This window comes from Tubulanus polymorphus, chromosome 12, assembly GCF_964204645.1.
Source record: "Tubulanus polymorphus chromosome 12, tnTubPoly1.2, whole genome shotgun sequence".
NCBI lineage: Eukaryota > Metazoa > Nemertea > Palaeonemertea > Tubulaniformes > Tubulanidae > Tubulanus > Tubulanus polymorphus.
Genome location: NC_134036.1, coordinates 2922521 through 2948851, shown reverse-complemented (window position 1 = coordinate 2948851; position 26331 = coordinate 2922521). Strand labels below are relative to the sequence as shown.

At 41.0% G+C, this 26331-nt stretch overlaps 5 protein-coding genes and 1 non-coding gene across 10 annotated transcripts; 3 read left to right on the top strand and 3 right to left on the bottom strand.

Annotated features, from left to right (window-relative positions):
• The first annotated feature begins 3484 nt into the window (after nucleotides 1-3484).
• Nucleotides 3485-4428, top strand: LOC141913959 (beta-1,3-galactosyltransferase 4-like). Its single transcript, XM_074805191.1, has one exon. It carries the CDS (start codon nucleotides 3559-3561, stop codon nucleotides 4399-4401), a length of 843 nt encoding a protein of 280 aa, XP_074661292.1. The 5' UTR covers nucleotides 3485-3558; the 3' UTR covers nucleotides 4402-4428.
• Nucleotides 4429-4458: 30 nt separating this feature from the next.
• Nucleotides 4459-7798, bottom strand: LOC141913958 (chymotrypsinogen A-like). The gene is made up of 8 exons (XM_074805190.1): nucleotides 7715-7798; nucleotides 7164-7282; nucleotides 6516-6689; nucleotides 6339-6427; nucleotides 6158-6252; nucleotides 5768-6036; nucleotides 5442-5581; nucleotides 4459-4925 (listed from the first exon to the last, which is right to left on the bottom strand). The coding sequence occupies exons 2-8, from the start codon at nucleotides 7279-7281 to the stop codon at nucleotides 4758-4760; spliced, it is 1053 nt and encodes a 350-aa protein (XP_074661291.1). The 5' UTR covers nucleotide 7282; nucleotides 7715-7798; the 3' UTR covers nucleotides 4459-4757.
• Nucleotides 7799-8035: 237 nt separating this feature from the next.
• Nucleotides 8036-12718, bottom strand: LOC141914032 (uncharacterized). 3 transcript variants are annotated; one of them, XM_074805282.1, is made up of 5 exons: nucleotides 12222-12718; nucleotides 9787-11995; nucleotides 9619-9659; nucleotides 9124-9337; nucleotides 8036-8279 (listed from the first exon to the last, which is right to left on the bottom strand). In XM_074805282.1, exons 2-5 carry the CDS (start codon nucleotides 11885-11887, stop codon nucleotides 8251-8253), a joined length of 2385 nt encoding a protein of 794 aa, XP_074661383.1. In that variant the 5' UTR covers nucleotides 11888-11995; nucleotides 12222-12718; the 3' UTR covers nucleotides 8036-8250. The 3 variants fall into 3 exon arrangements, with proteins under 3 accessions (XP_074661383.1, XP_074661380.1, XP_074661382.1); XM_074805279.1 differs by having other exon boundaries at nucleotides 9128-9337; XM_074805281.1 differs by having other exon boundaries at nucleotides 9128-9337; nucleotides 9787-11908.
• Nucleotides 12719-13600: 882 nt separating this feature from the next.
• Trnag-ucc (transfer RNA glycine (anticodon UCC)) lies at nucleotides 13601-13672 on the top strand. Its single transcript has one exon. It is a non-coding gene; the product is annotated as a tRNA-Gly (tRNA).
• A 391-nt stretch (nucleotides 13673-14063) lies between these two features.
• LOC141914006 (talin rod domain-containing protein 1-like) lies at nucleotides 14064-18151 on the bottom strand. Its single transcript, XM_074805250.1, has 3 exons — nucleotides 18028-18151; nucleotides 15462-17325; nucleotides 14064-15063 (listed from the first exon to the last, which is right to left on the bottom strand). The coding sequence occupies exons 2-3, from the start codon at nucleotides 16297-16299 to the stop codon at nucleotides 14732-14734; spliced, it is 1170 nt and encodes a 389-aa protein (XP_074661351.1). The 5' UTR covers nucleotides 16300-17325; nucleotides 18028-18151; the 3' UTR covers nucleotides 14064-14731.
• Nucleotides 18152-18396: 245 nt separating this feature from the next.
• On the top strand, nucleotides 18397-24804 carry LOC141913951 (RNA polymerase-associated protein LEO1-like). 3 transcript variants are annotated; one of them, XM_074805180.1, is made up of 14 exons: nucleotides 18397-18492; nucleotides 18732-18797; nucleotides 19083-19779; nucleotides 19959-20065; nucleotides 20212-20319; nucleotides 20802-20896; nucleotides 20986-21125; nucleotides 21388-21591; nucleotides 22042-22176; nucleotides 22563-22698; nucleotides 22894-22996; nucleotides 23229-23315; nucleotides 23671-23771; nucleotides 24246-24804. In XM_074805180.1, exons 1-14 carry the CDS (start codon nucleotides 18468-18470, stop codon nucleotides 24378-24380), a joined length of 2139 nt encoding a protein of 712 aa, XP_074661281.1. In that variant the 5' UTR covers nucleotides 18397-18467; the 3' UTR covers nucleotides 24381-24804. The 3 variants fall into 3 exon arrangements, with proteins under 3 accessions (XP_074661281.1, XP_074661280.1, XP_074661282.1); XM_074805179.1 differs by having other exon boundaries at nucleotides 20802-20902; XM_074805181.1 differs by lacking the exon at nucleotides 18397-18492 and adding an exon at nucleotides 18502-18639 and having other exon boundaries at nucleotides 20802-20902.
• The last annotated feature ends 1527 nt before the right edge of the window (nucleotides 24805-26331 follow it).

The following is a 26331-nucleotide window of genomic DNA, read 5'->3' as shown; positions in this document are numbered from 1 at the left end:
ACATCCCATCAACACTGATATTATCATCCAAGTGAAAAAAGCTCTTGTTTTAAACAAAAATCATTCACATCCAAATCATGAAAATATCTCCGTCTAACGGTTTTCTTAAAAACGGGTGATTTTGAGATCTAGGATTACCTTCTGTTGTTGGGTCCTCTGGTTTGAGATGCTCAACAATCTAACAATTTCAGTATTCAACGCTCCATCCAATCTACAGGACTCAAAATTCGGGCCAAAATTGACATTTTTGGGCACAGAAAGGTCACAGGACGGCCATCTTGATTTCGATCGACCCTAATTTTCTCACGCTGATGGGCCTTTCGGAGATACAAATATATACGCACGATCAAGGTAATTGATAAAAGCGTCTTTAAAATTTCCCTCCAAAACTTTGAAAACGTGTAAAAAGTGCTGATTTTGGCGAACAAGAATGGTGACTGCCAGTCGGCCATCTTGAATCTGGCAGGGCCAGTTTTTGGGCTGAAGATGTGTCTAGGGTAGATACACGTATAAACCAAATATCAAGACTATAGCCGAGCCGCGATCACACGGAGACGATTTGGCCCGGGCCAAATTTGCACGGGTCAAACAGGCTCGGGCCAATTTGGCACCCCTGTGAAATTGCCAAATTGAGCCCGGGCCAAAAATTTTCGTGTGATCGCGGCTATTACCTTGAAGCGTCTTCAAAACTTCCCAAAATAACTGGATTCCGTCTACAAACGGACGAACGGACGGACGATGGACGAAAAGTGAATGCAAAAGCCCGCTGGGACTAAAGTCCCAAGTGGGCTAAAAGTATATATTCATATAGATATCAAGTTTGATAACATATGACTTCCAGGCGATAGAAACTTGCTCAAACTGTATTATTTTGCATGCTGAACATTTTTTGGTAGCTCTTACTACTAGTTTTATAACAGATATTAGTTTATGGGTCTTTCTTCAATAGATACGCTTTTAAATTGCTCTGTAATTTAAGTCAATACAACTGAAGTTCATTCCCATTCGCGTCATCCCGGTGGGTTGAATAAAAGATTAACATTTACATAACAGATTGTATTTCGGATACGAAAATATTTCAAATAGCTTTTTTGACCGTCTGTGCCATTCGTCGTTCTGCCTTGTATTGCCTTATATAAATATTTTATGCTATATATTTGTATAATATACAAACGAAAAAGTTATCAAAAAGTTTATTGTCTGAAAGTTTCGGAGTTAATCTAAACTCCATCAACATAGAATTAAAAATTATGTGGTAATCAAGTAAATGTTAACACCCATATACTGGTAGAATAGGTGTACTGGAATTTGGGAGGGGGTGTCTATTGCTCCATTTCAAACCAGATAAAATGAGGATTCGATTTTAAAAATTTTCGATTACAAATTGTGGTGCCATTTATATACATATAGATGAAAATATGTTATCTCCACATAAGTCAAAGTGCATCATCGACAGAAGTGACACCACGCGGATTTATCGAAAACCATCACAGTTCGGTATTGACAAAATTGCCACGGAAAAGGTAATTCAAAATGAGAAGGTCATCATTAGTAAATAATCATAATCTTACTGAATCATTGAAGTTGGTGAGATTGAGAAGGACGTTATTCGTAACTAGTCAAAATTTTACTGATTCGTTGAAGTTATTGAGAATGAGAAGGTCGTCATTAGTAACTAATCATATCTTACTGAATCGTTGAAGTTATCGAGAATGAGAAGGTTGTCATTTTGTAACTAATCATAATTTTACTGAATCGTTGAAGTTATCGAGAATGAGAAGGTCGTCATTAGTAACTAATCATAATTTTACTGAATCGTTGAAGTTATCGAGAATGAGAAGTTCGTCATCAGTAACTTATCATAATTTTACCGAATCGTTGAAGTTATTGAGAATGAGAAGGTCATCATTGGTAACTAATCATAATTTTACTGAATCTTTGAAGTTATCGACGATGAGAAGGTCGTCATTAGTGACTAATCATAATTTTACTGAATCGTTGAAGTCGTCGCTAAAAAGTGAGCAATTTAAAACCGTTCTCATGCTGCAAAGTTATTACAATTTTATATAATTTCATTTAGATAATTGAAAAAAAATAAAGAAACGGAAGAATATGATTCAGGGAAGGAGGGTATTGTTACAAGGCACAAAATTTGTCTCCATAGAATAGGAGAGGGTATTTAGGGTACTGTTCCAAGATCATATACAATAAGTGAGCCGTTTCGTATTTTGGACCCGTTCTCGCATTGCAAAGTAATTACAATTTCGTGTAAATATTTGTTTTAAATGAATCGAAATAATCTAAATTGCAAAACGCGTGATATATGCGGAGTAGGTAAATATCATCAGGTTTTAAAAGTCTATGCACAAAGAGAGATAGAAACGATATCATCGTTCGTAACATATCGTACAATTTTGCCAGTTGATTTAGAGTCGAGAGGGTACGCGAATCTTCGATCAGAAATGCGATGTATTTTTGATTCGACTCGACAATAGTCATGTCTTGATCGACCTATAGTGAACTTTATTACTACGTGTATTCACACAAAGGCCACCGACGACACCGGTATCGTGTCAAAAAACTGATAAGTCGATCGGATGGTTATATGGGACTTGCATGGAATATAGGCTTATCATGACTTAGCACATAAGTTCCCAGACGCAATGTGAATGTACAGCATGTATGACATATGAACTGAGAATAAATGAATCACGAATGACTGTTCAATGACGCAACTCAAAATGGAGGATATGAAGGGATTTCACTGATATGTCTTAATCGATAAATGAAATGTTATGAACAGACAAGAACACGGATTATATTGTGTTTATCAAGGATTATAGTTACCACGGTGACCGTACAGTAAGAGCTACCGCGATAAGTCAATTGCCGAAAATTACAATCAAATTTCATAGCGATTTATTTTAAAAATCGAATAAAACGAGCAAAAAATGTTTTTACTGTGTGCTGTGTTGCGAGGGGAATTATGGAAATGATCTACGGATGGTAACCCTACTGCAACAGTCCAAGAATTGATTCCGTCACGCCCACAGTGAGTCACAGGCAGTGGTTCAATGAATTTTCTGTAAATTAAACGGATAATCAACTTCCGAGTTGGAATACCCATCGAACAAGATACTTTTCCTTTTTGAGTGCCAGTTATTCGAGGATCTATTCTGACCCTCTTTAGGTAATGATATTGAAAGAACGATAGACCAAGAAATGCCCTACAATAAACTGATTACATTGCAATCACGTTTTGCTGCAATCTGCAAAAAGGCGAAAGTGCACTTACATCAGGTAGCACGCCACCTACCGGCGCGTTATCGGCGTCTATTGCTCTGCGCGACGGTCGCCGTTTCGTTGCTATTCACTGCGCTGAGTCTGACAAAAAATGACAATCTCCTTAACATAAACACTGGCGAAAAAAACGACCGGCGGTCCTTACGCAACGCTGAAGAGGAAAACTGTTTGGTACGGGTGAATTTGGCTAAGACGACAGAGTCGCCCCCTGGTGACGGACAAGGAAACAACGTGTGTATTTCGCTGCTTGGAAATATGGCCGCGAATGATATATGCAGTAGCGCGACTTACGGTAGAGATTTGAACTTTCTGGTGTATATTCACACAGCTGTCGTAAATTGGAAAAAAAGGAAATTGATACGGAATAGTTGGGGAAGCCTGGACAATCAGCGACGGTTCCGTTTTAGGATCATATTTTTCATCGGTGTCGATAGACGGCGCCACCCTCGTTGGTCATTTTTACCGGCACGGTGGAGCGCTGCTATGGAAAACCGAAACAAACGTTGGTTACGCGAGGAGATTAGCGGGCACGGTGACATCGTTCAGGCTTCATTCGTCGATTCCTACCGCAACATGACCTTGAAAGCGCTCACCGCCATGAGTTGGGTCGAAAAATATTGCCACCAGGTGGAGTATATAGTCAAACTGGACGATGACGTGTATTTGAACGTGCCTCGGTTATTGGAAAAAATACCGACATATTTTTCTCCTCAATCAACGGGTTCGAACTCGGGGCCGCCGGGTTTAACCTGTCACGTGCCTACCAATAACATACCGATGCGCGAAAAATTTCAAAAATGGTTCGTCACGTCACAAGAATATTCGGGCGAGTTTTACCCAGACTACTGTTTCGGTTATGGCTACGTTTTACATATCGATACGTTGCTACGTTTGAACGAAGTGGCGCAGCGCACCGTGCCATTATTCTGGATCGACGACGTGTTCATTACCGGAATAATCCGCCAGGTGGCGGGACTGGCCATTCGTAATATATCGCACGAATACAAAGAGGTACCGTTTCGGCCGTCCATCTACACCCGTGATGCCTTCTTTGGAAAAACGATATTCCACTTGGTATTGAGAAAGATAGAAACATAGGAAGATTTTTGTGTCAATTCATTTCGTTTAATGCTCGGGTAACATTTTCTTATTTCAAAGCGAAGTTAGAGCTGATGTATTTCTTGTCAAAACATTGAAAAGTTAAGCACTTTAGATCAGAAGTTTAAGGCTACAAACTTTTTAGTATTGTTTTAAAGTAATATACTGAGGATTTGATAAGACAGTCGAAGAAATATAGGCCGAAGCCTTAATCGATCAATCATTGTGGCCTGAAATCAAAAGGCGATAATCTTAATCTTTCAAAGGTTAAAACTAAATCGAACAATATTAAAAGGAAATAAAGTGATACAATGTTATTCAAACTGATGGCTTTATGAAATTTTGGAGGGCACGTATTATACTAGTTTCGTGTATTGCTGGATCCAGTCGAGGAATGCGGTCACTTTGGTATAGATTCCAGGCATGCCAGGCAATGCGCATCCATTTCCCCAAGAGACCACGCCCGCCAATTGCCAGCGATAGGTCCCATATGGTCGGCACATCAGCGGTCCTCCAGAATCACCCTGAAATATAATAAGTTAGTTCGCATTAGCTGGACAGTCGAACAAAATCTCATTTCCCTATGTCTATGAAAATGACGGTCTCGTGACTGGAAATCAGTAAATCGATGATTCATGAAGGTGGCGAACTTTCTGTAAGGGTTGAGGCCACATATTTTGTTGCCTTTTTGTTGTTGCCGTCGAAGAAAACAGTCGTCTTTTCTTGAACGGTCTATAACACCACAAACGGTGATACCAATTGGAAAAAGCAGCTATTCCGATGGTCTCTTCGTAGTGGGGAATTGAATGCTACAATGTAACAATTTGGTCATTTTGTGGCATGACGAGGCAGTCATCTGTAAAGCAAGGTGAACTACTTTTCTAAGTGGAAATCCTTGCCATTTTGGGATTTTAAAGAGGCAGCCATCTTTAAGGTAGGTTCAAACATGAACTCTTACCAGAAGAATCGTTGCTGAGTGTACTGAGCGAGGGTACTTAGAGCGTTTTGCAAAATGAACCACTGAGAAATCGTTCACTCACCCCGCACGCGTCTTGCATCCCGTGTTGGAAACCAGCACACATTTGCGTATCGTTGAAGAAGTTGAAGATCTTCTCTTGACACTGATTCGGTTGTAACAACGGTAAATTCACCTCCATCTGATATCGGGATGTTTGAGTGGCTGTTTGATCAAAGAAAAATCAAACATTTAATATACATTAATATTTCTAGAAATGAAACATCTGGCGGAGAACGGCCAGGGGAACAGTAAAAATTGGTCCTTCGTTACCTTCGCCCTTTACCTAAGGCTAGTTTTATGGTTTGAGTTAAAACTCATCCATAAAAGCGACACCTGCATTTCACTTACACATCATATTCTGCACGCCCCAACCGGCTACCGTACAAATCTGGCCTTCAAATTGTTGACTTTTGTCCGGAAGACAAATCCTCTGAACGTGTTTAGTAAACTTCACAGGTCGGTCCAGTTTGATGAGGGCGATGTCTTTCGATTTCGTCGAAGTATCAAAATGTGCATGCAAATGAAGCTCTTCTATGATGAATTTCTGTTCTTCTGCTTCCGGTACATCCTTGTCGTATTCGCCCATTACCACGTGGTAGTTGCCTTTATTGCTGTCCCTAAAACCGGGTTGGAAAAAAAAATCGATTGAGAAGGTCCTCATTTGTAACTAATCCAGATTTTACTGACATGTTCAAGCTATTGAGCATGGAAAATGTGAAGAGAATAAAATGAGCTCACATGATGAAGCAATGCGCAGCTGTAACGAGCCACTGTCCTTCGACTAAAGCTACACCGCACATGTGTCTTTTATCTGGATCATACACCAACGCCCCCTGTTGTAAACACCGTAAATCATGTATATAGTCTACCGAGGTTGGGCCCAAATTTTTGGGGGAAATGATACTAGATTTCGACTTACCAGCCACGGCCATTCGCCTTTCTCCGCTTTCCATCCACCCACAACTCGGAATGAAGCCATACCGTTGACATAGCTTATTCCACAGGCGCCTTTTAACATGCAACAGATAATATATTGATCATCATTTTCATCTAAATCTACAGGTGCGCGGATTCGACATTTTTTCCCGAGACTTACCGTGTTGAGGAGGAGGCGTGGTTAGTGGAACAAATTTAGTCGTCTCCGCGCGTTGCTGATAGCAACAAACCGAACCATGCGAACAGCCTTTCCACGTGAGCAGGTCGTCGCTACGTGGACACGTGACCCAGTCTTCCATCGGTACGCATACACCGGCGTACCGGTCGAAGCAACCTGCAATCCAGGAGAGAACCTTGACAGCCAGTGTTGGTTTGGTTGATTTTCTGTTTGATATTTAAAAGATTTAATATCCCCCACACTGACACTATATCCGTTTTGTGACAATAATGTAATGAAAATCCCACAATAAAGACAAATAAAGTCCGAAAATGATTCCTCGAGCTAGTGTAGTTTCATCATCGAAATCGAAATCGTTACTTTCCAATTCAATGATATTATAGGATTTATAGAGCTAGACATCTTTTCTGTGGAATTGCATAGATAAAGTTGATGATGCCATAGTTTGATTTTTTCGTCACAGCCATTTATCATGAAAGTGTCTGTAACACACGTCAATTTGATGATATTTTCGGTAATACCCATTATTCTGGTTTTATGCCACGACAAACTGAATCAATCACTCAATTTGATGTCAAAGGCCGATTCATAAACAAAATTATATCTGTTCCGAATTGTTTTAGTACTTGCCTGTATCAACTGGTAACGGAGGAGGTGTTGGAATCTGTCGTCTATGCCTTTCCTGTTGTTTCGAACCTGAACAGCATCCTAGAACTATTGTCATCCATAGTAAAACAACCAACCTCATCCTTCCAAATAGAAACAGAGTTTACATATACGTGTGCTTTATATTGCAGTTCTTTCGAAATGATGTTTTCCAGTGGCAAAGACTCTTTTATGAAATTTATCAAGTTTCTTGTAATTATTATAACCTAACTGAATGAACATTAAGATTTTTTACGTACACAGACCAATATGCCTTCACAAGCCCGCCTGAAATATCGGTTTGTAAAGGCGGAATTCAATTTGAAACTGAATGAACCGTATAAACAAATAGAAAACATTCGGTAAAACTGAGCCAAGATTCAACACAAATCTATCATGGTAAATATTACCACCGAATCTTTGACGCTGAAGTTTATCGAACGACAGGCTATGGTTAGGCCCGCATGAACAAAAACATATGGTTCGATGTGAACCAAAGTTAAAGATTTCTCAACTTAAATGTTAACCATACACACCTGATTTGATGGGAGGAAATCGCGATTTAAACGATTTACTTCTGTATGAACCTTATCAGCCTCATATAGATCCTCTGTTTGCCGTGTTTGTTAACGAGTTGATTTCCTGGTAAAAAATGCATCTGCACGAATTCCCGCGTATGTAATATCAGTAACATAATTCATACAAAAATGTTTTAAACATGTAGGCAACAAAACCATTAAACCACGTGAAATAAAAATAACTAGACTTTAAAAAAGTAGAAAAATCAATCAAAGGACAGACATGGTATATTGCTTTCTAAAACTACAATTTTTCTTAATTGAAACTACGATATACACACAATACATAGCTTAGTATAGAATAAATACATAGTACATAATAATTAGATTTTACATTTAGAGAATATTAGTTTCACAACGCCATGAGACTCTGCACAACTCAGACGTTTCGTTGAATTCTACTGTATCTCTTTTGTTCTCATCATTTTCATTCTCTGAATTGCCTTTAGAATAATTCATCGTCGGAACTATCGGCCAGTAACATCACCAGATCTTTACGATTTTTTGTGCCTACCCCAATCGTCTAGAGAATGAGAGAGTAACAGAAAAAAAATCCAAATATATTTGTACAAAATGTAATGTTTGATGGTCTTATGATGGAAGAATTGTGGAAGGAACTATCTTTCCTTTTCAAAGGGGTAGTAGGTGTGGGATGACCATTATTTATTCGTAGGCGGATTAACGATGTCTTTTGGAAAAGTCCTAATCGGCTTCATGTCAATTCGATGGTGTCTGGAAGTAAGAGAATTTCTCAAATGCAGGCGATTCCAGAATAGTCCATATTTTTGTATTTGATGGGTGGGCATCTTGGAAATCGCCAAAAAGGATACTGATGGAGGCAGCCAACTTTTCGAGAATGGCCTATAACGTAAATCTAATGGATCAGTTGGGCACCATTCAGGATGAGATACAGATGATGATCGAGGTAGCTCTCTTGTTTACGCAATGGACGTGGGATTTAAGCCATCTGGCCTACACAATTACATCAATTCGATAATGGAAACGAAGGACGGATAATCTTAGCCATCTTGCAGGGGCGGATCTAGGAAAACTGGAAGACCGGGGTCCTGACAGAAAAGAAAAGGCATTTCTCAGATAAGGCAGCCGGTTCGGGTTCCTCCATCGGTTTTTGAAAGAAATAAATCTGAAAGGTGGCGATTTCCGAGAGGATGAGGGACATGAATGACGTGCTCTGTCCTTAACGAAAATGGTAACCTAGAGGGAGGCAAGGGTACGAACCCTCGAGACCACCCTTTAAATCTACCCCTGTCTTGTTCATGAGCCTACACATCAATTAGGGAATAGTTTTTATATTTGTATATAGGGCAGTCATCTATTCTGGAATACGAACTAAAGCGCATACATACATACATTTAGTTCGTCATCTGTGAGTTTCTGGTTGCGCGCGCCGGCTGGTTTACGAGACGAGGCGCTGGTGGAGTTGGAGTGTTTTTTGCGGCGTTTCACACGTCGAATTCGGCGACACGTTTTCACCATGACGTATGCCACGATGATCAACACAACGGCGGCAGAAACAGCGAGAATCATCGGGAACAGATCGTGCAACATATTGTCCGAATTCTAAATGACATCGAGTACAATCATTCAGTGTGTCGGGAGAAAGAGATTTCTCTAATTGACAAGTAACCGACTGTTTTAACTTATAGATAAAACCAGAGTAAAAGATGATGAAATTATTATGTCATTACTTTGTGCAGGTTTCCACACAATTGTTGCATTTACAACCTCAATGGCCTCTTCCCCAGACACAGAGAGATTTAGTATCAAATTGGCCGGTTTCAAAGTGACCAGGTTTTGGTGGTTGCTGCCCTCAGAGAAAGGGCAATTAAGGGCACACTTACCATTGGTAACCAATTGATTTGAAGAATTTCGCTTTTCATATCTGAAATTATACGTAAACATTTTTAAGCAACATCAGAGACCCCAGTTTAAAAGAGACCCCAGTTCAACAATTAATGAGTTGGTCAACGTAATAAGTCAAATGCAGGTTGTTTTTGTTATATATCTACCTTCGGCTGTCGGCGTGACGGGGTAGGAAGACAACGTCCTCGGTGAAATTATTTCTTTCGCTAGAAAGTTTCCATTCACTTGACCATCGTTGCTTGGTGAACTATCTTCTATTGCATCATGTATTGACTTATCGGAAGGCTGGAAAGTGGTATTTACAGTTGAAGTCACATTATCTCCTACTTCGGTCGTGTGGTTGCCTTCGATACTCGTTGCTATGGAGCCACCATTGTCCCCGGTTGCTACAGAATCGTTACCCGTTGCTACAGATACTGTTGCCGCAGAAGAGTTGCTTCCGCTTGCAAACTCACTTGTAACATTCGTAGAAATGGATTGTTTATTTGTTTCTGGTTGGTTCGAGTAACTATCAGCACCGTTTGCCGCCGAAACCCTATCACCGATATCGGTAGGTGTTGCAGAAGCTGCCACCAACGTGTCATCAACTACTACAGCCTTTGCTGTGTCATTCTGTATGACATCAGAGTTACTAGCAAACACGCCACTATCGTTACCAGACACTAAGGAATCTACAGTGCCATTTTGACCATCGGAAGAAGGTTTTTCTAACAACCCAGAAGTCGAATCTGAATCGTTGCTGTTTATAAGCGTGCCATCAGCCATTGGGGCTCTATTTCCATCCGTGCCGTTCACTAAAGATTCGTTGGTCACGTTTCCTGTATCAGTATTAGGTCTAGCACTGGTTTTGCCGTCGGTATTTTCAATATCAGATAGTATATCACTGATCAGCTTTTTACCAACGTGTTTATAGGTCAGCATTTTGTACAGTTTATCCCAGGCTGACAGCTGTTTCTTATTTTGCTGTCGTGAAGAATTCTCGTCCACCGATGTTGATTGGTTGTTCGATGTTGATGACGTCGGCGGTGTTTCCGAACGTTCACTATTGTTATCTAACGTTTGCTCGGAGACGGATTGATTATTTTCAATTCTATTGACCAAAGAACCAATCAACTCGGCGACTTTTTCTTCAGCAGTTTCCGATTGTGAAGCTGTTATATTTTGGATATTTGGAGCTGTCGCTGCTGGAGCAGTTTGGTCATTAGGTTGGAGCACATTCTCCGGAGGAGCTTCATTACTTCCAGTTACATCTACATTTGCTGTTTCGTCAAATGTTTTATCTTCTGCTCCAGTTTGCGCCACTGTCTGGTCGGATGTTGCGAGGACTGCTCCTGGTTGTGCCACTGCCTGATCTGATGCCGTCTCGGGGAATGCTCCGGGATCTGGTACTGTCTGGTCAGACGTTGCGAGGACCGCTTCTTGTTGTGAAAATTCTTCACCTTGTGACGTAACAGGATCTCCTGCCGATGCCTCAGCGGCAGACGCACCAGAATTTCCCACTGAGCCAGCTGAAGCTAAAATCCCCAGATCTGAACCAGTTTGTGGAGCCTCTGTCTCGTCTGCAGCTAAGGCTGATTGCTGTTCTGCCATTTCAGCTAACAGCTCTTCTAGAGTCGGTACTTTTTTAAGCTGATGCGTTGTTTCACCATCTGCCGTGATCAATGAGTCCGTCTGCTTTGTTTTATCTGCATTACTATCGTCTGTCGTTTCTGAGGTATTATTTTTTGAGTCTGCGAGTTCCTTTTGCGCTTGTTGCCGATACTGACCGAGCAATTTTTCAAAAGACGTATTTTCCACTGCGTTGTCGCCGGCCACTTCTTGACTATCGCTTCTGAGGGCCGACGCCGCAGCGCCATCTTGTGAAGTATTTGCCTGACTAGTGTTGCTAGGGGATACCCGAGAACAAATTGTCGTGCCGTTTGCGTCGACAGCTGTTGTCCCGTTCGTGCAAACGACGTCAGCAGCTTCTGAGCCAGCTGACGTACTCTCCTCTCGCGGTGGACTCTCGGCAGCCACTTCAATAGCATTGTTCTTAGATGGATCGTTTGAAAGAATGCTAAAAATTGGACGTGGTTTCGAGTTGTCCGTAGTTTTACTATCGCCGGAATGTTTCAACCGCCTCATCAAGCCGGCAAGCAAACCACGTATTTTCTCGTCGTGCTCACTAGATGGCGACACCGGCTCCAGCATCGATGCGACGAACATAGATAAAATCACTGCAAACATTGCTTTGCCGACATTCGCCATTATTGAGCTGCGTGCTAGTTCCTGGTTCAAGAAAAATCCACGATATCTTATTAGAAATTTCGCTTAGATTTGTTGGCCAGAATGCGTCCCTCGGTCCTTTATATATTTCTGGAAATGAATACGGGAATAATTTTAATTATAAACCAAACCCCCTTAAAGAGTAACTCAATACATCAGTACATATGATTTTACGTATTTTCAAATTGGGATTTAGTTTAAGTTTGGATTTTCGTCTAGGAAAGTTGGCCTTCTGCAACGCTACTTATTTGAAATAGCATTTATCTATTTCGAAGTGGGTGCCTAATATATGTTTATTTGTTAAAAGCCTGCTTACCTTACTTATCTGTTATGACAGCATTTCATCCATAGGGATTGCTATCGCATCGATGTGATCTTTGAATAGGATCCTTCGCCAACCTTATGGCCACGAAGAACCGATGTATCAACTCAATTTAAAGATAAAGTTTTCAAAAAGTCGACGTTCGCCAATTCCATTTAATCTTTTCTCGAAAAGACTTCTCTCTCCGTTATTGGTGAATTTCAGGCATCAATCAAAATTAATTGCTTTCTTTGTAGATCGTATCGAAACGTTGATCATCCTAAAACATTAGCACGACGGTGCGCAGTTTGCAAGAAATAAGACACTAGTCCGCTATTTACAATGTATGAAACTCTTAATCCTCACTTGAGGTTCACCCAATCTCCGGCACAAATCTATACAAAACACGTAGATTATGTCGATCACACAAATCATCTGTAAACCCTTAAACACATTACGCGACAGTCTATGGATTTCACGATATACCGCAGTTAAAGTCTATGTCATTCTAACTTGGTTCGATTTTTTGCTTTTTGACTGTATTAATGCCAGATGTCGCCTATAACGCATGACGTTAGGAGATATTCCCTGCTCGCGTCGACAGCCGGTCCGAGCGAGCCCGAAAATCAATCAGGACTACGTCATTTCCAGGGGTTTCCTGAATTCTTTTTATCTAAACGATCCTGATTTGAGTTGGTTTACGGAAACCAGAATGATTATATTCGCGCCAATGAATGCAGCATGAAACCACCCCGGCTCAGACAGGCAATAATGTGGCAGTTACGCACCAAAAAGTGTTGATCAATGGTGTTTGTAGTTCATTTGTCATTTACGCTCTGAAAATAACTGTTTACCAAAGATGCAACAACTCGTGAATCAGAGAAATCAATACCTCAATTTTGAATTTCATCTGCGTCTCTGACGGGACCGCTGTTGAAGTATGTGGGGACAGTGTGAGACATCTTGCTAACGGCGGAGATGACAAAGCCCACGAGGAGAGAGGCCATTATTCTGAAACGAAATGGTAGGAGGGTTGAGACGGGAAGATACGTAGGAGTGATAGGAGGGTTCTCTTAAATGTAAGAAAATCAGTGGCCGCCAGCCTGGACCTCATTTAGAGATCGGCCCACGCTTTGTCGTCCTCGCTGACCTTAACTACATGTATATATGCTATGATTGGAAGTAAATTAAGGGTTTTTAAAATGAAAGTTGAAGTTTATAAGATCACCGCGTGCCTTGTAGAGGCCGATGAGGAGGCTCGTTGTAACGTTGTACGTTACTAACTCTGACCTATTTGATATCCGCCAGTCGCTCTCCCGCGCTACGCGATCGTGTAGTACACATGGGTCTATTGTCACAAGTTGCATTCTATTTTAGTCTCGTCAAACCAAGCGGCGTTCGTGGTGTAAAGGTTAGCATCGTTGCCTTCCAAGCAATGGATCCGGGTTCGATTCCCGGCGAACGCACGAATATATTTTGCATTGTCCGTTCATACACTAATGGGTTTTTGCTTTCGCCCTTTACATAACATTTCCTGTCCTTGCTAACATTGCCCTATAATCATACGGTTTATCCTTTACTCTTCTATAGGACATATTTTCTATCCCTTGAAAAAGACTGTCGGCCTTTAGGTGGGGACTTCAACTTCCTTTGTAGGAACAGATCAGAGGTTGTCCAGAGGACAGGGATTACTTTTCCACACAGCATTCCACACAAGCTCTTCTGGGGGTAGGCCTAAAAGCTTGGCGTAGGTCAACCTTGCGACGCAACACGACCGTTGCATCGCAAAGTCGACCTACGCCCGCCTATCAACACCGCGAGTCAGAAAACAATATAATAACATGTTACGTTGCACTTTTCAAATCATTTTTATTCAGTTTTAAATAACATGCCAAATTACAGTTGATACAATCACTTGATGATTAATTCTTTAACTATTCCGGGTACGAGACAGAGTCTATTGCGCATACTCTTAACGTTTTAGGCATTCGACACCAACAACTCGAGGTAGAATTCTACGAGTATCAACTTTACCGAAGTGAGAGGCAGAGTCTACAGTTTCTCAACAAATTCTAAGTATTTGACCCCAACTCGAGGTAGATGATTACCAGTATCAACCAAAATCGAGTAATAGACAGAGTCCACTGTATTCTAAAACTTGACCGCGTAGAATTTTACAGCATGATAGACGAAGACTAAACCGGACACAAGATCGAATCTATCGATTACTTCAATTTACAAAAAGAATTTCATTCTTTTTTTTCAATTTTTACCAGTTAACATACATTTATATTAATTCTCTTCTAAAGTCGATAACTTAATTCAACACCACAATAATTCCCATAATATTCTTACACAAAAAAATCTCTAAATATATTGTAAATCATGCATATAATAATAACGTAGTCCAAGCATTATGCCACTTTTCTAAAACATCAAACAATTTTTATTTCACTTCTAAATTAAACTATCATAGTATCCCTACAATTCCCGATTTAAACACCTCAATGAGTGGTCGATGTTGGCTACGAATCGGACGATTCCCAACTGCCGCTGCTTCGATTCGATGACGCCCCATCGCCGCCATTCCGTTCCTCGGACACAATCTCGTCCCCGTCCTCCCCGCCACGGGACAGAACGCTATCATCCCCAGCAGCAGCAGCGTTGGCAGCGCTGTCGGAGCCGTCCACGACTCGCGCCGATGCTAAAGATTCGTCGAGACGATTCGTCGATTTGGTCAGAGAGCCCAGACAAAGGTCGGCGCGAGTTCGATGACGATGGCTTTTACTGTCAAATGCGAGACTGTGAACACAGCGGTATAGTTGAACACAAGAAGATACGACACTCATACACGCTCCTGGAATAAATAGAAAACAAAGAATAGATTGATTAATATTTCATATAGGGGCCTATTAGTTGAGATCAGTTGCTCAAATTGGTTTTCATAAAAGCTGAGATCAGTTACCCAAGTTGGTAACAGATAATCTGAGGATAGGTACCATAGTATTGATAGACCTTTAATGGTCACCATGTCAACTATCCACTGGTTAACTGACTCCTTTTACCAACTCGAACAACTGCATCCCCTGCTGGTTTTCATGAACAGTTTCCAGCTAGTTTTTTTCCTGTCGCCCCGAAAAAAAACTGCTTTGCGAAATCCAGCGAAGAATTTTACACATTCCTTACATTACAGAGGACAAGGAAGATTCCATTGCAGAATTTTACTAGTGTTGCTAGTTTCCGACTGACGCTTACCTAAAACTGAGTTTTGAGCGATTCGTGCCTCTCCGGTAAAAAATGCAGGTTCGCCGATGAAATCCGTCTCGGTAGCGAAATTCACCAGTCCGCTAGTGGCCGTGGTCAAAGCGTCAGCGAATCCGACGCATCTTTGGTGCAGTTTCTCGCATGAGTTTAATCGGAAACTCCTCACACTCGCCAACAAACACGTGGCTATCGACGTCACGCTTTTCACGCATAATCTAAACTGTTCGGCGTCATCGCTAGAGGGCGTTCGTTCGCTCGCCTGGCGACAAGTCTCGGTGAGCAGGGCGAGATTTCGCGTGATCTCGGAACAGAACGTGATCAGAACTGTCGAGTTGAGTTGTTCGATGGGCGAGTATTTCAAACGCGCACACGCATGCGCGATGTCGACGCCCGCGCGGGTTACCGCGTATCGATCGACACATCCGGATATCGCCGGTCTGCAGCCTGAATATTTCGAACCGATGAGATAGGCCGCGTGACTGCTCGCTTCCGTCGTTTGTACGACATATTCGTTGATCTCGATCAAAATGCGACAAACGTCCGTCCATTGATGATTGACGGCGGGTAGATGACCAGCAATCGATTCGACTAGTAGAAACAAACGCTTCGTACGCGACGTGATCCAATCGCGACAATGCACGAACGAGTCCCGGAACGCTCCGGTATCGGAGTCGTCCCCTTTTTGTGCGGCGATGGTCAACGGGCGAATGTCGGATGTAAGTAGCAACATTTCGGCTACGGATTGAACTCGCGATGAACACGCGTTGCAAGTGGAAGCGACCTCGCGAGCTGCGACGGAGGACATGCCCACGGTTTGCGTACAAACCATCACCGCCTAGTGTATCCGGTCACAACAAGACGCGTAGACTGTATCCGAGTCTTCACCGCGCTAAACTAAATGCTCATTTGATTGACACCGATTAACAGCGCTTGCTAATCAATAATTTACGCAAATTAACCACAATATCGATCGGTCGCTAATTATTGGCAATATAACGAGTACATGATTAGAATTTCTCTACTGCAGAGAGACATTTCGGATGACAGTTTCGCTCGAACCGATTACACTTGAAAATGTCATGAACATGCATCTACGAATAGTTTGAAGTTTAAATATTTTCGATTTCGTAATCAGTCACGCGCGTTGACCATACATATATAGGAGCTAAACTCTCTCCTAAATCTAATATATTCGATTTCATCACATATACAATCAATCATACACACTCCTATCATCGAAGTTACGAGTTTGCCTAAATCCTCAAACTCAATTTACGTAAATTTGCATATTCAAATCCTGATTGAAATTAGCATATAGTTCTGCAACAGTATCAACGACTAAATAGTGCCAGGTCACGCAATGTTAAAATTGCTGACAGTACGAGAGATCTGAACGATGTAAAACTACTGAACACAAATTCACAAATGATTAATTTCCTGATCTAGTCGATTATACAGATTAATGATTAGCAATACAGGCGATGTCTACGCTAGTTTTGTGTGTAAACGCACAGATGGGTTAAATCGGAGTAAAAAATGTCTAATTCAGTAAATACGTAAGATGTCTTTCAAGTATAAATGCACCACACACATTGTTCGTATGAGTAAAAATCTCGTCTCCCGTCAGAGATAATAGAATCTATTCTATTCTCGGATGAAGTTTTATCTTCGAAGCTCTTTATCTTTCGACTAGTTTGTTCGATGGCAGTGTAAGCAGCATAAAACGCAACAGATTCCGATTTTTAAAGACGATGTTCTAGTCGACAAAGCATTATATTGCATAAAATTGACACAATTGAAACTGCACCAGATTCGAGTCGGGGTAGTCAAAGGGCCCAATTTTTTCTAGCTGTCTCTGTAAATGAAGAAATATGACGATAATTATCATGTGACGAATTAAAAGCTTATCGCAAGAAGGAATGGTTGAAATAGAGCTCATTACTCATTTCACACTCATGTCCCACTTAATGCGATAAGGATACTACCAAACCATTCCATAGGTCATGGCCGTGATAACAGTAGGCCTATGTGACTTGAGCAATTTGTTTGCAACAGATGAACAGATGACAAATTTTTGGGGTTTCTTCGAAACGAGGTGTAAGCCAGGAGAAGCTGGGGCTGGAATGATGGATTATCTCAAAATCTGTAGGAGCAATTGTAGCAACAGGACAAAATACCTACCAGCAGCGATGTGGCAATACAATTTACAATAGAGGGGGATAATGGCTAAAACGGCGAGGTTGAGAAGAGACTGGCACTCCCTGATGCACAGCTGGGACAGGACAAGAGAGGGTGGGACCCCCAACAGCACCATATGAACAGATTCTTAACGAGCTGTTATCCAAATGTTTTGATGAAAAAACCTCGGCAAATAATAAATAATTACTGAAGAAGAGAATTGCACGCCTAAAATTCGATGAAATTTAAGATGTAACGAATATGAATTGAACAATGTGAATAAAATTTGATTGATTAGAATTGCATTGATTGGCTATAAGGCCAATGCAACGAACATTTTTAAGTCAAAACTACACTTAAATGTGAAACTTTAACTTACAAGGCTTTTTGAATCCTAGTTGCAGTCGTTTGGGATGCTGCGATCGAAAATATTTGACGTATCTTTGTTGATGTGATGAAAGATGACGCCTTCTCGAGACTTCGCGTATACGGGTAAATAAAGGCGGCCATGTCGGAATAGAGCTCCGTCACGAACAAAACGATAACACGAAATGGCGATCATTTAAAAAATAAAAATGCGCTTAGAATAGTAAATTATTTTTCAATATCCAAATTAGAATTTATCAAAAATCTACTCTTTACACAATGAAGTTATAAAATACACTAGAATTATGTATAGTGAATCCTTTCAGTGCACAGTACGGCCCAGTAACTCCTCGCGTAATGTCGATAGCCGCTGGTTAAATTCAATTAAAATTAAATTTATGTTCACTTCGCGTTTTCCGCAATAAATAATCAGCGAATACTTTCAGATCTAGAATGCCCATCCAGTTCAGACATTACGGTAAATATGTGATTTTATTTCTGCCTTGTTTCGGAGAGATTTCGAGACTTATATAATCGAAATGGCTCTAAAATCGCCGTTGATCTAATCAATTCAATCCAAGCTTTGTTTGATGAATAAAAAAATTGGACAAACAAGCATTACAAGGTGATCATACTTTTAAAGGGTTATTGATTATATTTGTAACGTTTGAAAGTGTTTCAGTGTCAAATTTCTAAATCTATGTTGTTTCTCTCCAGAGGATGAGGGCAGTGATTCAGATGAAATAGGTGGACAGTACGAATCAGATGTTGAAATGCAGTCAGGTAAGAAAATCAAAGCAGTATCAATCATCATGTTTTATTGAAGCTAAGAGTCATTTAGATACGGATAGTAGAGGTTAAAAAACTAGATACACTAGGCCCAGTTCCACAGTTGTGAGTTAGAGTTAACTCTGTGCTATAGTTAGTTCATTTTCAATGATTTGAATCAAGAGTTAAATCTTAAATCTTAACTGTGGAACTGGGCCCTGATGCAGCAAAAAAAATTATTCATTTACTCTAATGCTGAATTATGAGTAATGTGATTTAGAATGTGTGTTGATTTTTCAGAAAGTGAAGCAGAAAGTCCTCCAGCGAGTCCAGCCGGTAGTGGGAGTCCCCAAGCAAGTCCAGCTGCCAGCGCAAGTCCGCCAGCAAGTCCAGCCGGCAGTGGAAGTCCTCCCGCAAGTCCTAATGGTAGTGGAAGTCCTGCGAGATCTGGGTCACCGGCACGGTCAGGGAGTCCTGCTGGGTCAGCTCGCTCTGGTAGTCCTGCTGGGTCAGCCCAATCTGGGAGTCCTGCTCGGTCAGGGAGTCCTGCAGGGTCAGCTCGATCTGGAAGTCCTGCTCGCTCAGGGAGTCCTGCAGGGTCAGCTAGGTCTGGAAGCCCTGCTGGATCAGCTAGGTCTGGCAGCCCTGCAGGCTCAGCCCGATCTAGATCAGGTAGTCCAGCGGGCTCACAAAGGTCAAGATCAGGCAGTCCAGCAGGTTCAGCAAGATCAGGCAGTCCAGCAGGTTCAGCAAGATCTAAGTCGGGCAGTCCAGCCAGATCAAGGTCAGGAAGTCCAGCAGGTTCAGCACGATCACGATCTGGTAGTCCGGCGGGCTCAGCACAGTCAGGTAGTCCGGCCGGTTCCGCGAGATCCCGATCTGGTAGTCCGGCCAGATCGGGGAGTCCTGCTCGATCGAGATCAGGAAGTCCAGCTGGTTCTGTAAGATCTCATTCCGGTTCTCCGCGCGAGGGAAGTCAACCTCGTTCCAGATCAAGGTAAGCTTTAGATTAAACTTTAAATTAGGATGTGAAGCTAAAGCCTGTTTCAACTTTGCTTGAGACGACGTAGGGTGACCTAGCTCAGTAAGGTCTTAATTGATAGGACCAGCATAGATGGGCAGCTGAACTTATCTACTTTACCGACAGTGATAGTAAGCATCGAAACTGTTTTTCAGATCACCTCAAAGTCCTGCTGGATCAGCGAGATCTGGAAGTCCTGCAAGATCTAGGTCAAAGTCAAGGTCGAAGTCGCGGTCACAATCTAAAAGTCCTAGTCATAAAGGTAAAAAACTGTGTATCTATGTTTATGTAAATTACCCCTAGGGGTAAATCCTCAACCGGAGCCTAGTTTTATAGACTGGTCATCTTGATGAATTCAAGAGATTGATGTCGAATCGAATGAATAACGGCGTGTATTTTTATTCACAGATGGCGCCGGTGAAGAAGGTTCCGATTCGGAAGGCGAAATCGGACGGAAAAAGAAAAAACACATTCTCAGCGACGACGACGAAAGCGGAACAGAAGACAAACACGGAGGTAAAAAATCTTAAAAACACCGGTAAATTATTGTAAGGCTAAAAAAATCATACCTTCAGTCCTTGTTTCTCCTAATCGGCCGCGTCATTTAATGAATCTCATTAGAATTTGTAATCAGTTCATTTCTATAATTGCCCGGTCTGTTATAATTAGGTTGATCATGATTTTAAAATAAGTAATGTACAGGGTAGATAGAGGGTAGATAGGCGGCCGGCTGGGTCAACTTTTAAGCTCAGCAGAAACGAGAAACAGGGTATCAATTTTTTAGCCTAAAATAGAGAATCTGTTAGAATTGTGGTAGGGGTTTAGGAGAATTGTGTTAGGGGTTTAGGAGGCGAAGTAAGGGTAGAGTAAGGGGAGGCAGTAGTGAGGAAGGGAGAGAGAGGGGCAGAGAGAAGGGAGAGAGGGCCAGAGAGAAGGGAGAGAGAGAGGATTAGAGAATTTGAAATATGAGATTTTAAAACTAATTGTTGATTTTGTAGAAGCGACGACGGAGAATTTATTCGGTGACGCAGACGACATCAGTTCGGCTTCGGAGAAAGAAGACAATGAAACTGAAGAAAAACAACCGGAAAATGTAAATGTAAATAACACGATGAAAATATGGCTTTAATTGATGATGTTTTAATCGTTTCGTCTTAATTTCGTGTTTTTCTGGTTTTTCAGGAAGCGGAAGAAGAGCCACAAGAAGAAGGTCCGCCTCCCGAAACTAGAATCGAAGTCGAAATTCCGAAAATCAACACGAATTTCAAAACGTCGAATCTACATTACGTCAAACTACCGAATTTCCTCAGCGTCGAAACGAGGTAAGTTTACTGAAAAATAATCATCGACTGTAGGTTTTGCTATATTATTCTAGGAGAACTCATCATAGATAATTAGTTGATAATTAATGCCATGGACCCAGTTCCACGGCTCTGTGTTAAGAGTTGACTCATTGAAAATGAACTAATCTTAACTCGGAGTTAACTCTAACTCACAACTGTGGAACCGGGTCCAGAGGTCTGAATCACTACCGAGTTAGGATGTCATAGAAGAGAAGTCATCGTATTGTGAAATATATTTCAGGCCGTACGATTCGGGATATTACGAAGATGAAATAGACGAAGATGAAGTTCTCGACGAGGAAGGTCGAGCGCGTTTGAAACTGAAAGTCGAGAACACGATCAGGTGGCGCCAGGCGAAGGACGAGTTTGGGAACGACGCGTACGAAGATGACGGACAGCTCGCCCGTGAGAGTAACGCCCGTATGGTGCGATGGTCTGATGGAAGGTAGGCCTATCTTCAACCTACAATTGATAATGCTGTTTAAGTTCTATTTGAGCCTCTTCTTGGGTGGCCACTGACCCAGAAAACCTGTAATCAGAAATATCTAGTAAAAAATCGCGGAAAATTCAAATTTGACAATTTTTAGCAAAAACTTGGATAATTCAGCGAATTCGGATAATATTTTTTGACCACATGTTTCTCTATCAGTACATAATTCAATGAAAAATGAATGAATTGTAACATTTTAAACCCAGAAATTTCTCTGATTAACTAAGGGGGGAATTTTTGTGTAATCACATGGACTCAGGGGATTTGTAAATAAGTGAAAGTGGCCACCCTATCCAGATGAGTAGAAGATTTTTAGTCTCTAGGAGTTGACATATTGCAATGAACTAATTTTAATTGTGAAGTCAAACTTGTTTAATGAGTTTGATCCGTTGTATTTATTTTCAGTCTATCACTTCATCTCGGTAAAGAAGTATTCGATGTTTACACGATGCAGTTACACGGAGATTACAACCATTTGTTCATCAGACAAGGAACTGGTTTACAGGGTCAGGCTGTCTTCAAAACCAAACTCACATTCAGGTAATTGAAGTCACTCAATTTTTCCTGAATTATCTGTTATTCTATAACAAGCTGTCCAGTAGACAGAACAACCGTAGATATATGCTGTCCCTCCACTTGTTGAAAGCTAATTGGCCAACTGACTTGTTCACTGAATACTCGCAGGGACAGATTGTTCAATCGTACCAGTACTTTATTGAGTAAAGGTATGGAAATTTGTCCATTGGCCTTGATCCTTTGATTGCAGGCAGAGATAGTCCCAGACCAATTGAGTTAAATATTTCAATATGCCTGTAAACGGGCTACCTTGTAGTCTAGCTAATTTGCTCAACCCCGGAATGAAAAACTGTTTGTTTCATTTTGAAGGTTTGGAAACATGATTGTTTTTTTTTGTGTGCGTATTTCAGGCCTCATTCGACAGACTCGTTCACTCACAGAAAGATGACGATGTCACTCGCCGATAGATCTACGAAGGCTCAACGAATCCGAGTGCTTCCGATCGCTGGTAAAGATCCAGAGTCTAAGCGATCAGAAATGATTAAGGTAAGCCTGTGTCAAATCAAAAAAAGTCAGTCCGATTTCAATTGGAATGTAGATTAAATTGAAGGAGTAACTACACTAGTGATGCCTGGTGGATCCTCATTTGCCACAGTGGGATCCACAGTAGCATTATACGTCCCCCATATCAAGAACATTTTTGAAGATAATTAATTACTTGATGTTTTGTTTCTACAATAGAAAGAGGAAGAGAAACTTCGAGCCGCGATACGCCGAGAAGGACAACAACGTCGTGTACGCGAGAAGGCTCACTCTCGAGGCTTATCATCGTCTTATCTCGAAGGTATGGTTCCCGCCTAATTATTTCTCCGAATATTCTCTTCGTTTACCAAAACTCAGGATCCAGTTCCACAGTTGTAAGTTCGATTTGTCTCAACAGAGTTCAAAACATTGAAAATGAACTAATTTTAACTCAAGGGCTCTTAATCGCAACAGTGGAATCAGGTCCACTTCAGATTTGACGCCGTCAAGTTAAAACATTGTAAACAAACTGATTTGAATTTGATTTTCTCCAGGGAACTATGACGAAGAGGAAGAAGATGATGAAGGCGCTATCTCGATATCGAATATCAAAAAACAATACAAGTCAGGCAGCAAACGAGGTACCTAAATATTATCATCTCGCAATATCAACATATCTCAGATTTCGAAATATCAACAGGGTTCTTACAGATCCGTAAAAATCAAGGATTCTGGATTCATTTTTTCTAAGCAGGGAAAAGTCAGGGAATTTAAATTTTTGATGTCTTATTGTACTTACTGGTGATGTGTGGCACAAGGAACCACTTAATAAGACACAGAGAATATCTTAAAATCTAACTAGGAAATTTTTGGTCAGGGTCAGGAAAATATCTAAGTTAATTTGGATTCTGTGATCTGTAAGAACCTTGTATCTCTTGCGATAAACTGAGGTATCGATGACAACGATACAGAATGTTGTTTGTTTATATTCCGCAGATCGGCCGAATATTTACACGTCGAGCGAAGACTCCGATTCCGACAATGAGAAAACGAAACGTCTGATGAAAGCGAAGGTCGTCGATAGCGATGATGAAGGGGTGAGTTTTATCGAATTGCAATAATGAATACCATTATCGCTACCAGTCCAGTTTCCGGGGTCCGGTTTCGTGAAAAGTTAAACTCAATTTTTTTTTGGTTCAATTGCTATATTGGTTACTTCAAAAGGACAACACTTCAAACTCAACCGTTTCCAAGTTTTTTATGAAATAGGACCCTTAAACGTTCTGCGTGTAATTCTTCAATAAGTAGACTTCATAGTCACTTGCCAGAGTAGACTAAATTCAGCCACTTGTTTTGGTTCAATTGCTACAACACTTCCTGTTTCATTGAGGACAGCAGTTAAAACTTTACCGTTTCAAGCTTAAACCTTTTCATGAAACTGCATTGTTAATTAAGTAGACTTTTATAGTCACTTGCCAGAGAAGACTTAATTCAGTCACTTGCCAGAGTAGACTAAATGCAGTCACTTGCCAGAGAAGAAGATATTCTCAAATATTTCTGTCTCCTTGTAGGATTCCGACACCGAAGTGAGAAAGAAGAAACCGCGCGTGCTCGACGACAGTGGAGACGAGGAGGATGAAGAGGCACCAGAGGGCGCTGTCGGCGGTGATAAGGAAGCGGAAGAGGAGGATATGGATGAGGACTAGAACAGTCGATCGCAGATCAGATGACTTCATCCGTGGTCATCATCTCAAGGAGTTTTACTCAACTTCAAAACCGCTACTGGCAACTCGAGTTCAGAACATTTCCGAGATTGATTTAATATATTCCGAAGTTGGGAAATTTATCTGGTTTGAAAACTTTGAGAATTTGTTTCTCAACAAAAAAACTTTGAAATATGACTAAGATAGATATACAGTAATGTGTCTGTATATCATTTCAAACCTTGTATTATTGTGTTTGTGCCAGTTGTTCTTTGTTCGATGAACAGGAATTATTGAAATATTTCTTTAAAAACCTTACGTTTCAAAGCGTCTCCAGAATTGCAAGGGTTTTTTCACGCAAAAAAAATGCATTTCAAAATCTGCGTATTGTAAATAGATAATGTAAATTTAAAATGAAAAATGACAACAACAAAAAAATTAATAAAAACATTTTGTATATAAATTGAACATCTCCAGTGTCTTCTCTTCTGAGGATTTTCACAGCTTCAGACCTTCTGATATAAAAGCACTATTAGTGCAGTGATATAAGAAGGTTGTGGATGAGGCCTATTTTACATCTTATCTTATTGAAATTTTGAAAAAAGTCTAACCTTGTTCATAGTAGCTTTTAGAATCTTCCTTTTTCCTTGAGGTACTGTTACACGTCCACCTCAAACTTGTCTCGCCCAAAAAATATTCGAGAAGCCCTAAAATGAAAGCAATTCAAGCAGTCCCATGTTAATCATCAGAACTGGAAGATGGATTCTGCATGAAAATGAGGAAAACTAAGATACAAGCGGTTAGGCCTTGAGAGGGGAAATCGAAATAAAAGGGAAGGGGGAGATACGAAAAAGGGAGAGATACGAGGGGTTAGGCCTGAACGGGAAAACTAAATTGGGTTAGGCTAAGAGAAATTGACAAGATTGGCCCGCCTAGGGCTACCGTATGCAAGAAGGCTATGGAGAGCTGCCCTAGAGAGGACGAGGGACTCGAAGCAATATTAGAAATATTTTTTTATTCATCTACATGTGTTGATGATGGCGATCAGCGATAAAACAAACGAGTATCTTCTTCAAATAACCAATACATTCGCAATAGAACTAATCTGACAAAAAATGTAGCTCGTAGCAGGATTCGTACTACATGCGTTGCTATGGTTACGTTTAGGTTTCGATATCAATAGGGCAGCGTGGTTCTAAACATCTCAATTCGGGCCCAGGGGCTGAAAAATCTGCTCTATGTGAATTAAAGACCTGATCGGTCGTTTCAAACAAGTTTGGTGGAAAATAAGATGATTTCATGATAGTTTGAGGCACTGCGGTTGTTGTCATATGTCAATGGGTGTGGCTATTTTTCACCGAGGGTTGACGTGTATGAGAAAACTTTCAAAAACCTGTGAAATTCATCTGTTGCAACTAAAATACACAATACATTATGATCGTTTCATTGTTTTGCGCAGGAGTCGAGCAAAGATCTGAAAATTCTGAATTTGAGACCGGATTCGATTCGTCACAACTTACTGCCACCCCTCCGGAGTAAATTGACTCGCCCCGTCGAACGGGTCCCCTCAAAGTCGCCGCAAAATCTAGCGAAAATATCGTTTAAAAAGATAATCGGAAATTGAAAGATTTATAGCCAAAAGCTTCGAAAAGTATCATAAAAGCTTCCGAAAGGTCTATTTTGGAAAATGAATTAACGAAGCCGAATTCTCTGATTGGGGTCACCGCGCATCGGTGACAAGCCCCGTTCACGCATCATCAGCTGAGATGGAAGCCATGACACGGTCACGGTTTCGACGATCGAAATGATAATTTGTTTACAAAATGAATCTCGAAAATATCTGAAATCGAAAAGTGTCAACCGGATTTGAAAACGTCATAAAACAGAAGGAGATTTTTACATTTTGCAGGTATTAGCCTCGTTTTCGATGTTTTAATTTATGCGCAGATGAGAA